Here is a 15,844-nt window from a genome sequence, read left to right on the forward strand (position 1 = left end):
GTGCCTCTGCCTTGAGAGCAGGCTGAGAAGCTGGATGCTGTTCAGAAAAAGGGGTGTGCAAAGCCCAGAGGAAAGCAGAGGCAAGACTTGGTCCTCAGTGCTCAATCAGCCTTAAATACCTCCTCCAACACCTCTGCATGCAGAGGTGGCAACAAAAAATTATGGCTGTCTGCAGAGAGGATGGAAGAAAAGCGCTGTGTTGACTCTACTTGTGTCTCACAGGGATCCCTTAGGCCTCCCCTCAGTGCATCACAAGGCAGGGGGTCATCAGCAGAAATAACCCGGTTTTCTGTCCCCTTTCACCCTTGATCTCAGCTGCTGCTGTTTTACTGCGACCTCAGCTCCAGTACGTGCACAAACACCCTTCCTGAAGCCTGCAAATATATCACAGTGAGTTATGTGCACTTTCAGACCTCTACAAAAACACAACAGGAGATATATCTCTGCTTCCCCAGGAGAGCCTGGGACACAACAGGCATTGGTCATGGAAGACACCAATCCCACTTCTACAAGAGTTTTATAGCCCTAAAGATCTAAGGGCTCAGGTCACCACCCAATTTCATCACCATTTGGTGTAGCTGATAGCTAATAGTATCAAAACCTGGAATGGAACAGGGCAGATTAGCTCTTACCCAGAGTAACTCAAAAACATTTTGGTACAAGTTAAGAATCATAGAATTGTTTAGGTTGAAAAAGCCCTCTAAGATCATCGAGTCCAACCATTAGCCAGCACTGCCAAGTTCACCACTAAACCATGTCCCTAAGTGCCACATCTACATGTTTTTTAAATCCCTCTGTGCATCATGGCTCAAACAGTCTCTTAGGCAGCCTATTGCAAATGAAGTTTTGCTCCCACCTGCTTGGGACGTTTCTGCTTTTTATTGCCCCATGAACCATGATCAGCAATGTTACTGACAGAATTGAGCAGTGGTTTGTCCACAAAAGGGTGACATCAGGCTCAGTTTGGGCTCCTGACACCTAAGAGAGGCTCAATTCTTTTTAAAAATATAGTTGCATCTTTCCTTTGTTCTCTTATTCCATTTCTTCTCCTCTCCTCTGAGCACGTTAAAGAACTCTAAACATTTTCTGGCACATTCATAATAGTCAGGTCCTTGAACAGGTGATCATTTCTGAGCCCCCAAACTAAGTTCTCTTGCTAGATTAGTCCCCAAAGAGTTTAAAAAATGGTACTGAAATGCCTTCCAAGGAAAAATATCCACACTTGCCTTAATTTGCTCACACTGACTCGTGCAGCATAATAAACATGAATAAAGGAGAGGCATAGCCATTTACAGGATTGGAGCAAAAATTTTCATTATAAATGCAGCAGCAAATAAGTAATAAACTCAAACTTATGAAAGATTAGTTTATGACTACGGTTTCTTTTGTTCATCTGTTACACAGACTGATTACAGGAAGAATAAAACAGCAACATGGGCACTTGAGAAAGTGTGCAGGACCACAGCAGATATTGCTCACACAGATCCAGCTGAGAGGAGGTGACACATTCCTAACATCATACATACAGAGGATAAAAAACCCTCTCACATTCCACAAGAAAACTCACTTTAACTACAGCTTTGAGTCGCTTCCAAATCTCTGAATGAATGATCACACTTCAGAACAGCACAAGAGCTTTCTGCAAGAGACATTTAGATTAAACATTATAACAGATTACAGGCAGAGCTGGTAGCCCTGCATATTACAGTTGCCTAATGCTTCTGATCTTTAGACCCTGTTCCTACTTACCTATAATTTTGCCAAGCTCCAGCCATCTGGACTGCAACTTTGCGTGCCTTTTGTCTGCCTCAGGCAAATTTTAATTTCAGCCAAAATGGTTCGACTGCTTCTGAGAACAAGGCAGAGAGGAAAGATTTATCTTTTCTTTTTTGCCTACAGTAAGAAATCCCGCTGACCTTTTCTTTAATTAGCTAAAGCATTTCCCAGATTTTGAAACAGAACTCAACTTTTGACAGGATTTTGTTCAAGTCTGTGTAAACATGAACACTTTGGTCACAGTTTAAGGGTTCGGTCAAGTTTGGGGGTTTTTTCCTCTATCTGCAGGTACATACCCAGATCCAGCTCACTTTTGCTTTGAGGGGAGGGGGAGAGAATATGAGTTGAGGTTTTTTTTATAGTTTCAGTCTTGAAACCTCCTGCTTTTTAAAACAGAGTCCAGGTTCTGGTACATTATTGCTCTTTCTTTATTAACTTGAAGACAAAGTGGAAATACATGGAAGCTGGACACTGGTCCTCCAGCTCCTTGCCTTGCCAGCTCCAGAAGTCAAAAGATGTAGAATGTACGAAGTCAATGTTAACCAAAGAGTCTGTACCCAAACCCAAGACCTACAACTTGAATATCTATTGCTATATGCAGTGAACACAAACTAAAAAGGTCTTAATTAGGCTCCTTCTGAATTCCAGTTTTTCTATCTGTAGAAAAAAATCATGCTACTTACTCAGCTGGACTTGATGAAACAGCATTAAAATATTCACATGTAATTGAAAATGTTGAAGAGTTTTGTCTTTTAGTGGCATTTTAAAGTACTAAAAAACAGACATCAAACAAAAAGGAGGAACAAAGCTCATTAAGGGAAATTCATTCAGTGCCCTTACACAAGGGAAGAAGCTTGTGGAAAAACACACATGATGCTATAATTAAAGGTTGTATTCTAATGCACAGGACACGAGAAACCAAATTGAGGTTGCAGAGATCGCCTGGTTTGTTCACAACCTTCATAAACTTTTCACCCTCAATAATGTCCTCCTGATGTAGTTTTCTAAACACAATTTTGTGATCTAGCTGTTGGTGTGGGACAAATCCAGGAGAACCAATGTGCATCTGAAGAGGTTATTTTCTCCCAGATCTGTATCTTCAAGATGCATTTCAGGACCAAATATTTACTTACTAGTGAGTTTAATTATTTTTCATGCTTAGGGCACAGTGAAGCATCACAAGTTAGACAAAGAAATGGGTTTCAAGCTAGATCCAGTTCAAACTCTGCCTTCTCATTTAATGTGAAGCATTTACTTTTATTTAACAGTAGTAATGCAGTGCACTTTAGAGAGCATCTTCAAGGTAAAAATCTATGCAACCTAGTAAAAAATAGCATTATACTCTCCATTAGTTAAAGAAGTAAATTCTGAACCACATCCCTTCAAAAATGAACCATTTCCTCAAATGTCAAATGCACTGTTTACTCCTCACTGATAGCAAAATGTGATGTACAGGGTTACTAATATAATTTCCAGGCCGTTATCTAAACAAACAGCCTATGAACAAAGGAAGAGAGGGGGAAAAAGCAGCTTATCACCTCCAGCTTTAAAGTTGCTGCAAATTCCAACACAGAAGTGCCATCTTTCAGCAAACACAGAGGAGTTACTCAGTATGGAAACATACCTTTAATCTTTCTCCAGAAATCAAAAGCTCATTCCCAAGGACACTGAAGGCTCCATCAGCACAAGTGCTCTTCAAGGCAGACCTTTCCCCCTTTCAAGGCTACCCATTTAAAAGCAGGCACTCTCTTCATTTATTACAGTGCTGCAGCTCACACAAGTTGCAGTAAGCCTGTGACCTCCTGGTCCCTGCAATGTGTGGTTTCCTCTTCGTGCAAGATGACAGAAGCATCTCAGCCCAATCTTGGGTCCCACCCTCAGTGGGCGGCTGCCATAGGAACCCAGCACAGCTGAGCAGATGTGACCTACAGCAAGCCAGGTGCTGGACTGCTCCTTTAGGCACCTGCAGAGTCTCCACTGTTCAGCCCACAGGCATCCTCCTCCTCTTATCCCCCATTTCTACAGAGGGCAAAGCCCAGCACACCGCTCACCAAGCAGCCACGCCGTCCTCCTGCAGGACCACAGGCAAGAGTAACCACCCCTCCTCCTAATCTCACCTAAAACCAGCCCCTGGGACAGCCACGGGTCAGTCTCACACGTGCTGCTCCCGTGTATCCGTGTCAGTGCTTTGGCAGATCCAGCTGTGGTTTCCTACACGTGAGAACTGCCCCTGCACAGTCTGACGGCCAAACACCATCATCCCCCTCCAAACAGCACACAGAGCTCCTCTGCAAAGACAGGGAGGACCACTAGTCACCACCCTGCCCTCCACAGGAGGCTGAACAGAAGACCACCATCGCTGCTGGGCTCTTGCTATTCCCTCAGCCAAAAAAAACCCTCTGTGTTTTCAATGTTTCTTACTGACATACCAACAGCAGAGGCCAACTCCTTATGACTGAAGTACTTGCTGTGAGCAGAAATGCTGTTCAAGAGATTCAGCACTCTTCTGGTCATTTTTCTCTTTAGACAACATTTTAATTTTTATTTTTTTTAATGTCTTATCTACACAAGAGGATGCCTAACTGCAGAACCACCCACCAGCTGTGCATCCCAACCCCAATTCCACCCTGGTGAGGGGGGCAATGCCTTACACCACACATGAAAATCCTTCTCAGGCCACCTCAGAGGCCTCCATCCAGCTCTCACTAAGTACATAATAATTCCCAAATGTCTCATAAGAAGGTCAATCATGGCTGTGCAGCCGGACATCAGAGACCGAGCACTCCCCTGACAAATGACAGCATAAATAACAATCTTAAAAGCCTTGTCCAGAGGGAAGTTGTGCACCTAAATCAGGCAGTGCAGATTTCCCCAGTACAAATGGTAGCTCTCACCCTGCTGTGATCTTGGCTGGCACTCTCAGCTGAAGGACCAGGGATACTATTTTCTTCCATTTAAAGAACTATTTGGAATTTATGAGCCAATATTTAAGAACAGTTGATAGCTCACTTACATGGGAGACTCAAGCAGATTGAAATAATATCATAATTAAAAGGCAGTAAAACCATGTGTGTCATTTCAATATAATTCCTCGGAAATTCAGGAGCAATTTGATTTTATTTTTTTAATGAGATAGATTTGAGAGCATGCATCGATCTGATTAGCCTTCACATTCTTTTCTCCTTTTAGTGTGAGCCAACCTCCTTACATGGATTACTAAGCCTATTTAATTTCCTTTCCCTAAAAAAAAGAACATCATTTTTCACTGTGATCATAATAGGAATTTGACCAATACAAATATGCTGCATTACTGCAATCTGTTAGTCACCAATTTCCTTCAAAGAGAGTGAATTCCAAAGCTGTGAGCTGTAATCCTAGAGGCAGTCTTACTGTTCTCTGCTGCTTTTAAAATTGCTTATTTATGACACTCAATCATAGATTTTCTGACATGAAGATGACAAATTTGGGAAGAGCTAATCAGCAACAGAATTCATTTGCAATTGATCTACACAACTCTTTGTTTTGCCTTATCTCAGAGGGTTGGCTTTTTTAATCTTCACTTTCTAACCAACAGGTTTATGTGATTTTTTTTCCCCCCAAGCACACATTTAGATGATTTTTTTTCCAATTAAGTTTGGGTGGTTTTTTTTTTTAATATTAGCAGATTAAATATGCAGTGCTTCCTACATCTAATCTATCGTAGAAGATGCATTAATTCCTAGATGCAATACTTCATGGAAATGGATTTACTTTCACACATCAGAATTTTCTCTTGTCTCCTGTGCAGCTCTGGCTGCCACGTGCAAACCCACGTGTCCACCTCTGACCCACCAGCATGACATGGGACAAAGGGGCTCAGTCCAGCACCCATCAAAAACACCCAAAGAGGTCCAGCTGCAGTGCACACTGCAGCAACTGCAGATTCAATCTAACACTGCTAAATCCAGTGTCAAAAGTTATTGAGCTCATTGCATAAATACACCCTGAAGTATTTTCCTTTGCTGGTCAAGGTATCACCATCCTGCTAACATCACTTTCTGGCACTAAAACAGAGGGAAGGGGGGGGGGGAAGTAATTTCATCACATTGGTCATTAATTTCTATTTTGTAGCAGTTTTGAACTAATCTACAACGCAAAGCAGAGCTGAAAACATTCTCAGGTGTGCTGCAACTATTGTATTGTTGTTCTGCACTGGGGTGAGCACTGCCTGCCCTGGGCACCAGTGAAGCAAATGCCATCCCTTCCCAAACATCACTAAGTTGGAGATCTTTCCAGTTGCTTATTGGGATCTGTCTCCAAGATGCACTTGGGTCATATTCCTCTGCAGCCAACATGCAAGAGCTTAAATTTCTAAAGCAAAGCTTCTCATACATCCACATAAATCACCATCCATTGGAATCACTATCCCTGGAAGTATTAAAAACCGTGTAGATGTGGCACTTGGGGACATGGTTTAATGGTGGGCTGGGCAGTGCTGGGGTAATGCTTGGACTCAATGAACTTAAAGATCTTTTCCAACCTAAATGATTCTGTGATTCTTATAACACCTGCACTCCAAGGGCTGCAAGTAGACACAGCACCATGCACAGCATCCCAGTGTACCTGGATGAAAGGGGTTTTCCAGGTAACATCTCTCCTAGGCACATCAGTCTCAACCAGGCACAGTCCAGCCTACAACCCCTTCACAGCAGGAGAAAAACCTAAACCCAAACATTTAGATACTGTTGCCACAGAAACAAAACACAAGGAAGATCCCACATCCCCCAGCGTCTCTGCACCATCCCTGCCAGATGTATCTGCTTTACTTTCTAATGAGCAGTACACACCACAAACCTGCCACGCTCATTCCGTTGATATCAAAAGGGATGCAGAAAGCTGTGTCTCTTCTGGGCTGAGGGAATAAAGCCAATTTCAAACAACTGCAGTTGAGTAATGAAAAATTAGACCAAGATGCTACTATGGCTTTTTGAACATTTTAGGGATAAAGTTCAAAGCTTGAAAACTGGATTGTCAGTGCCTCCAGCATGTCCAAAAGTTACACAGGTTTCTACATACCAGAGAATCCAAGAGGCACTGCCAGCTATACACGCTCATGAGGAAAGCTGTCATCTGCCCTCACTGTTTGAGTGGTGTTTTTCACAGATTAATATACTTTCATAGTAGAATGAAAGATTATAAATTGCTAAAATTGATTTCACATCAGCAGTGAAGTCAGAGTGAGTAACACACCTGAGGTGACCCAGTCTGCTCAGAGGAACGTGAAACCACAGTGTATTGACAGTTTAATTGGCTCAGCAAGAGTTCATTTCCCTCAGATGAAATGCGCCATTGGCCATTTTATCGCTATATCTTATTGCTGCTTTAAAAGTGAAGCAGATGACAATCTAGCAAAATGTTTTCATTACAGAGACAGCCCCTGTCTTTATTGCTTGGTGCTGCCTTCCTTTCCCCTTTCCTCCCCAGCAACTGCAAACTAGCTCTTGTTTGCATTTTAAGCGCTTTGCAGGATGAGAATGCCTCTATATATCCTTTCAGGACAAGTGATGGAAGATGCTGTTGTGCCCATTTCTGTACTGGAACTACAAAGGAGAAAACAAAAATTCAGTGGCATCAAGCAGTTCTATAAATACCACATTCAAGGGTAACATGACATTTATATCACCTTACTGCAAGCTAAAAAGATGTCATTTGACTGCTTTATAGCATTAGGAGGCATTTAAAGAATGTTAGTACTTGAACTATCAAAAGACGATAACTTAGAGCTCAAAAGGTAATTACAAAAAACAGCCCACTTGTGGAAGCAGGAGATTCAAAGAAACACCAGAGCCCTCATTCCCTGGTTATCTCACAACTCACACTCTGACAGGGAATGCAGGCAGAGGATCGTGTTTTCCCAGCGTGGCTCAGAGCAGATGGGACAGAGGCAACCACCACATGGACAACAAGGAGCTACAGGAGATGCCACAGGCATCCCAGCAAGGCCACAGTGCTCCTGCAGATGCCTAGTACAGACACTTTCCCATCCAAAAGGTCCACATCCCTGCCCTTCCCAGGGAGCAGCCCCACAGTCAATGCCTCCCTTGCCCCTCAGAAGCAGGAAAGCACCATCAGCAGAAAAGCAGCATCAGAGCTGGCAGGGAACAGTACCCTGGCAGCAGAACACACAGGAATTCAGGAATTCCTCTGCACACTTTGAACTGGGGACCCCTAAGCCCAGACACCAAGTGCAGTGCTTAAAAACTGCTGAAGCAGCACACAGGCAGTTACAAAAAGCCCCTCATTAACCTCCAAGCCTCATTTCATTGATGAGAGAAGGGAATCAGCAGTGTTTAACTGGAGGGGAAAAACACACAGGCAGAACACAGGGAGGGACCTCAACCACACATGACTCCCCAAGGCTGCACCCTTCAAGCCATAAAGGCCCCAAAAGCAGAGAGTGGGGGGCCAGAGACATCTCCTACCACGCACTTTACCCTCCCATGGACATGCCAGAGAGTTGCTGCTACCCCTCTGCAAAGGGCATAATGAAGAATCTTCCTACAGCAGTCAACCAATGGGATATCCATCATGCGGTCTCTCTGCATGGAAACGCAGGTGGGAGCATGAGGGGCTGTCAGTGTGGGGATGTACTGCAAGTGAGGATGCAGGGAAACAGCAGCAAGAGCCAACAAGCTCCCTCCTGCAAGGAGGAACCCCAGAGACACACGGCAAGTACTCCATCAGCTGTGAGCGAGGGCTGTGCAGAACGCACCGGGATGTTGGAAGACGAAGGGAAGTGGGAATATCTCAGGGTCAGCATCACAAGGAGCATTGAGAGGCTCCTCACACGCCAGCACTGTGCTGGCATTGAAACTTCAGGCAGTGAGAGGAAGAAACAAAAGCAAAACTAAACATATTTCAAAATCTCCCTTCCCGGTAGCATGCACTGTCATGCAATACTTCCAAAGCCATGGTTTATGTGGCTCAGGAGGGCAGTTTCATGCCCTAACTCCTGCATGATGGATTTTACAATTTGTTAAAGAAACTCATCAATCCTCAGCAGTCATTTTTAATGCCCAGAGCCTCCACAAACTCCTGCATTTTGCTGATCCCCCAATTTCAAATCATTTGAAATTGCTGCTACTATTACAGCTCTGCTCCTAAAGCTAAGCATTATGGCACACTCCAGACTTCTAGCTTCGTATGCTGGTGTAATAAACAGATTAACTGTGATTTATGAACAATAACTTCTAGTTATTTGAAAGGAAACATTACCTCCCTAGACCAATTCTGACAACCAGAGATCTCTCATTATGCAGACAGCTTTCCACCTACCTGTAATCATCGGTTTAGCACATCGTTATCAACCTGGGAAATGGATCGCCATAGTTTTTCACTACAAACTTTGTGCATCCAAAGCATCTGGCAGGAAGCACCACCAAAGACAGAGTACCAGCCTGAATTGACCCAGTGAGACAATTCCTATTTTAAATACACATAAATAATTAAAAAAAAAAAAAAAGATTAAAGCGCCAACAAAACAAGAAGCTGTCAGAGAGAAGGGCCATCACAGGCACCTGGAGATAGGTGCATCACAGAAGGATGCAGCAAGACTTCAGTTAGCAGAGGACTAATTAGGAAGAGGAATGATAAAATGATACAGAGATCTGTTTGTGGTGCTTATTTACTTGTAAAGTCTAATAAGATTTTTAATATTCTTTTCCAAAAAATGGGTTCTTTATTTAAGTCCACTCTAAAATGTCAGTTTAATATTTTACAAGCCCACAAGCAGGAGTTCACATTTTCACATGCACTTTTCACCTGCAGCTACTAAACTGACCACCCCACTTATGATGCTTTTGAGTACTGCTGGGAATCACTTTATAGACTTATTCAGTTCATCATAATCACATTCCTCCTGTTTAGAAAAGCTGTGAAACCCTGATCTCTGGTTAGACACCTAAGCTCATGCACACACCACAGCTGTGACCTGTTGGTGCCCAGGGCACCTCTCCCCTCTGCAGGGCTGGTTCACCTCCAAGATCTCCTGAGTCCCAGCACCTCTCACCTTCACATCCAGAAATAGTTATTAACTTTCCAAGCCAGAGACTTCTCCCACTCGCCCCATACCACCTCCTCTCTCCCCACACTGCAAGGGCAACAGACTGCAGAACAATGCAGTGCTGAAGTCCATGCAAAGCTCACCTGAAAGACCTTCCTGAATTATCAAACTTAATTGGCTTAAAGATGCTGTCCCAAAAGATAAGAGCTGAGCTCAGCAGCGCTGGTGTCAATGGACCCTTCTCGGTGATTAATGTGCAACAGCTCCCAACACACAGCCCATCTCTTCTCACCTAACTGCCACGTGCATCTCGGACTAACCCGTGCAAGGCATAATTAGCAAGGATAAAATTCTTCATATGCTTAAACCTCTTTAATAGAATAAAAGAAATCTCAGCTGCCTCACCTTGACTCTAAAGTAGTAACAGCCACTTGTGAAAAATGAAAAGCCTTGAAGGATTTGGAATAAGAAACTTGGAGAGACAATCGCTAATCTTTTATCTTCCAGACTTCAAGCAGAATCAAGTTCTTCAAAGAAAACCCAATAAAGCCCAGACATTTTCATCATAACAAAATAAATAATTCAGTCATACTTTAGAGGACTCAAACATTAGGATTGGCTATTTGATATATTTGTGGCTTAGGTGCCTCTAAACTGATTAAAGATAACCTGATAGAAGCTTGCAATGTCAAAACTGCCTTCAATCCTGACAGATATAAATGGATAGTGTAAATAGCTATAAATAACCAAAATGGCTGCATTTATGCCTAATGGAGGATTTACAGCCTCCTGAGCTGCCTGGTAGGACTGAGAGTTACAGCTCTGCCTTTATCCAACTGCAGCACACAAGGGGAGATGAATTGATATCCTCCCCACACCACCTGCCCTGCCAGAACCACCCAGGGCTCAGCTCCAGAAGGGACAAGGAACAGGATTCTCCCACAAATAAGAGAATACCATACATATACAGGCAAGTTTGTCGGTATTGATTTATCATGGTCTTCCTAGAAACTACTCTGGAACACATCCCAAACACACCTCAAATCTCTGTAGCCCCTCCAAGTTTCTCCCAACACAGCTGTTGTTATCTTCCAGCTGCCACTTGCAGAAAGTATGGTATGAAGCTGCTGGTTGCTGAGAGCCCAAACAGGGAGGTGCACATGTGGGCAGATGTATCCACCAGCATGGATACACCACATGAAAGTGAAAAAACTGCCTGCAAAATAATCCTAGAGAAAGATTTAACTGCAGTTGAGGCAGCCACAATCCATTTTAGCACTGTCAAATGCAGCAAGTTTCCAAAAAATTAAATCACTACTTAAATCATCTTCATAATTTTAAGAAGTGCCTGCAAGATAAGACCAGGAGCTAATTGTTCCATTTAAATTTAGTGAAGGGAGGACTTTTTTGGTTGGGATTTTTCCTTCTTAACTGCAATAAAAAAAGCCCAAGGGTCTAAAACTAATAATCTAATAAACTTTGCTAAGTGAACATTGTAACAGATAGGCCTGGATGAGATTTCCTGTAAATGCCAGACAATTTCCCTTGATCTTTATCAGCAGAGATGCTGCTCTAGCTTCAGCAGGAAGATATTAAATTTGGTGCAAAATAATAACATCTGGGTGAGATTCTGTTTGTCAGACTAGCAGTTCCTTTAGATGCCAGGCTAAAAAGGTCGAAATTAACTCTGAAGGATTTCACATTTGTGTTTTTTATATGAGTGGTTTGGCTGTGTTTCCATACCAACACACTTCCCCACTCTCCAGAGTGGTGCAATTATCCATCCTCTGTGCTGGGTCCCCAGATTGGTACCGGGGTCTGACCCAATGCAAGACACAGAGAGAGCTCTCTGCCCTGCCAGAGCACACCTCCAAGCTGGCATTGCTTGGAGATATCCCACTCCTGCAGTCCCAATTCCCAAAGCAACAGTGTATCTGTCCCCAGCTTCGAGCAGGACCTGCGGGAGGTGCTCAGGCACCACAGGCTCCTCTTCCCTGGCCACTCCAGTATTCCAGGCAGCTGTCCCAGCACATACCTTGGAAACATGGGAGGATGCAAACAGCATGTGGAGTTTGATTTGGGACACTACATACCTCAGCACCAGCTCCTTTAGAGATGCCTTGAGAGAGAAGCCTGTCCCCTACAGTGCCCAGAACAACTCAGACCATGTGTTGGGTGAAAGCACAATTTCTACAGCTGGAACAGCCTCTGGCACTGAAGTCATCAAAATATTCTTAAGCAGCAATCAAAAGATCAACCTATTTTAAAAAGAGTTCTTCTACAGATTTTCAGACTAATTTTAAAGATAACAATGGTAAACAATGTTCAAACCCTAATGAATTGTCCTTCCAAGTCCAAAACACTTTATACAAGATAATTAAAGTAAGTATCTCAATGGTTCCAGCTAGAATTCCTCTTCTTCAATGGGATTGCAAACGATTTTTAGTCACAAGCTTTTTTTATAAGCAGAAGTGGTCAGAAACTGTTCAATTGAAGGCTTTTTTTCCCCACCACCAAGAATGGCAATTCTGCATATCAAGGCTTCTCAGATAACATCAGCTTCAAAATCCCTGCACAGGTCTCTGGGCCAGGATGGAAATATAAAAAACAGGAAGAAAAAACAAACAAACAACAAAACAAACAAACAAACAAACAAACAAAAAACCCTGCAAGGGATTCAGCTCTCTCCGAAGAGGCAGAAAGTTCAGAGCCACAGCACCGCACTGCTATGCACAACCTGCAGAACCACAGGGTGTCATTCCCACACACAATAAAAACTAATGTTGCAGTTTTTGTCAAATGGGAGGGAGGCAGACACTTTGTATTCCAGCCAAGTTATTCACCATTTCTGAAGCTGGTCTGCATTTCCAATGCCTAGGAAACCAATCTCTCATTAGTTTTTCTCCATTCTGGTTCTTAGAATTGGAACTTAATGGTCACTACATTAAGAAGTACTGGGAGGAAAAATACGCTCTTATCTCCTCAGCAATTTATTTGATCTTACATTGAGAAAAACAACACATTAGACTTCATCAGGCAGTTGTGGCCCAGAACAGAGCTCTGCCGTGATCTCACAGGCTTCAGCAGGCCTTGAGTCCTGCTATTAGTGAGACATAAACAGAAATAAATCAATTATTCTGCAAAAATATCATCATGAAGGAAAAAAAAACGCTTGATTGCCCATGATTTCCTCTTTAAATACAGGCAAAAGCACCATGAATACAGAATGACAGAACCTCAACAGGCCACCACTCAACAAACAAGCCATCATTTCACCGCACATAAACCATGGAGGGAATAAGTTTTGCTTGTGTAAAGGCCTTAAAAAGAATGATTGCAGATTTAAGTGGTACAAACTAGTGTGCATCCACGCTAAAAAATATTCAAAGATCCATTTTGCAAACAAACAGAAAAAAGTCCTAACAAAAACATCACATTATCATTAGAAAGAGAGATGCCACAGACAGCAGGGCATCAGGTCACCAAGCACTCAAATACTAGAGCACCAGGAACCAGTTTGTGAATAAGGCAGCCTCTGCCCACCTTTCCATGGAATAACCAACTTTGTTGTGTGATGGGTAATAAACCCTACACACAGTTGAATCAGATCTTACCAAGCAGACAACCAGATCATATAACTTCAACCCGTATTTTGGGACTGCCAGAATCAAGATGGTACTTGCACAGAGATTTTAATTCTTGGAGAAGTGAGTTTTTCATTCATTTTTAAATTTGCACTTCAAGAGGTTTAGTCTTTAAATTTACATTTGCTGTTGCAGCTGCAGGAATATTTAAGACAAGCTCTGCAGAGCAACCATATACCAAAACAGGTGTATTGGCTTAACTAAGGACATATACAAAAATATGAAAACAAGTGAACAGAAAGCTTCCGGCCACCTGTGCTTCCAAACGCCAGGTGCTGAGGAAGAGAAGGAGAAGCACTGGCTCCCTCAGCACTCACCTTGGAAGACAGCAGCGTTCTGGATGACAAGGAACTTCAGCTCCATGCTGGCAGACTGCAGGAGCTGCTCTATGTTCAGACGGGCTGTTGCCTGGTACTTCTCCTCCATCTTCCTCGAGCAGCATGTGGAGCCCTTTGGGATACATACCTGCAGATCAGTCCCTGGAGAGACATAAGAGCAGAAAATTTGCATTAGGATTGCTGGGAGTAAAGAGGAAACCAATTCCATACATCAGTATTGCTGCAATTACTGCTTGGGCAAATTGATGACATTTCTGCAATTTGTCCTGAGCAAGCAGCCTGGCCAAAGGAGAGGACTGATAAGGCAGAGCGAGGATTGCTGAGCAATAGCCCCTAAGAGCTGTGTTTGCCTGCCAGCACACTGCTTGCTTTAGCTCCCACACACTCCACCCATTGATGGGCTGGTGCCGAGCAGAGCGATCCTGAGCATTGCCCTGCTGTCTCCCAGGCACTCCGGTGAGGAGCCACGGGCAGACAAAAAAGACGGGAGGTGGAAAACGGGACAGGATTTGAGGCTGCAGATTTGCAATGAATAGAGCAACAAACATAGTACATCAAGGAGGGTACGACTGTAATTTGCATAAAGACTTAAAACTAGTTTAAAACATAATAGTGTTATTTGCCTGCAATTTCCATCCTTTTCCATCCCCAGCAACAATAACAACAGAAGGACACAACAATAATGATTTACTTGGCTTTTTACTGCTGTGTTTTAAATTGTACATATCTGAGTCCTCCCACCAATTCCCTCATCCCATCCTTCTTCCATTCCAATAGGCAAAGCCCAAGGTCCACCACTTCAGTTGTGGAATCCTGCTGCAGAGAGACAGATCCTGAGGGATGCACTGAGCACTGCACAAGGAAAAAGTCTCCTCAGCAGATGTGCTACTGCACAGGCAGCACCTTCACCCATTCACCAGGATGGGACAAAAGCCAGGGGACAAAGGCCAGGAGGACATCACTTGCTCTGGTACCTGCAGCTGTAACTCTTAGCACTGATCAGTGAAGTTAAATGTTTTTTGGCATTCTCAGAGCACTTACTCATGGAGGAAGTAGGCAATTTTAGGAAAGGTGTAGTTAGGTAAAAATAAATAAAATCTAGAAAAATAATTAGAAATCTTTCTGGGCTTAGACAACAAAAGATGAAACAGAAGAGATGGAAGTAGCAGAAATGAAAAGTCTCATTTTTGATCAACTTTCAAGAGCAAACTGAGGCCTCACAAATACAAGCAGAGCAACAAGCTCATATCAAAGCAAATAGCCCTCCCCATGCAAAAGACGTTTAATCTGATGCTGCTGTTAGAAACTCAAACAGCAAGCAACAACTCCTTTAAAAAGAGTTATCCAGGGTCAGAGAGCAGTCAGGACCTCACATTTCAGTGTCTGCCACCCAAGCTGCATTGTGCCCAGAGCAGGAGTAGCTCCCTGCTAGGCTCAGCCCTGTCCAGAACTGGGATTAGGAAGCAGTCTCCAAGCCAGTGACCAACAGCCCAGAGTGAAGGCTCCTCACACCTCTCAGACCTCACTCTGCCTTCCTGTTTGCTATAGAAGTTTTTTCCTTAATAGAAGCAAGTTTGGTGATTTACATCTTTGCTCTCAAAGGGTTACACATCCTTCTAGGTTCCCCTCTTCTCTCCTCTCCTTCTTAAGAGTCTTTTACCACATCCACTCTCTCCCTAATTACTAGAAAGTGTCAAAAGTCGCTTCTGCAAGTGTAATCTAGAAGAACAGGATTAATATTAATGTCAGTTCAATCGTGTACCTCTTGAAGAAGAGTCATGCACAGTGCCAAGGGAAAACCAGCTGTCAGGGCTCAGAAGCAGCAACAGCAGAAACCTCCTCCCCCCAGTCCCATCCCTTCCACCAGCACAGCCTTGGAAAAGAAACATGAAATGCTTCATCTGCAACATGCATCGCACGTGGGGAAAGGAGATTAAACCAGTGCAGGTCCTGCTGTCACTAAAAAAAAAAAACAAAACAAACCCAAAACACATGGCAAAGGGGGGAGAGGGATCCACACCCCCATCCTGGCTCCATCACTCCCT

The 15,844-nt window shown here is 43.3% G+C and overlaps 1 protein-coding gene across 3 annotated transcripts in view; it reads right to left on the reverse strand.

Annotated features, from left to right (window-relative positions):
* Positions 1-15,844, reverse strand: part of GPC3 (glypican 3) — a 146,485-nt gene that overhangs the window by 123,407 nt on the left and 7,234 nt on the right. For 2 of the 3 annotated variants that reach the window (XM_064670008.1, XM_064670010.1), the window contains exon 2: positions 13,779-13,940. In XM_064670008.1, coding sequence (XP_064526078.1) covers positions 13,779-13,940 — 162 coding nt within the window. Of the gene's footprint in view, positions 1-13,778; positions 13,941-14,029; positions 14,133-15,844 lie in introns of those variants that run through there. The other variant, XM_064670009.1, reaches the window with a different exon arrangement.

This window comes from Pseudopipra pipra, chromosome 13 (assembly GCF_036250125.1).
Source record: "Pseudopipra pipra isolate bDixPip1 chromosome 13, bDixPip1.hap1, whole genome shotgun sequence".
Lineage (NCBI taxonomy): Eukaryota > Metazoa > Chordata > Aves > Passeriformes > Pipridae > Pseudopipra > Pseudopipra pipra.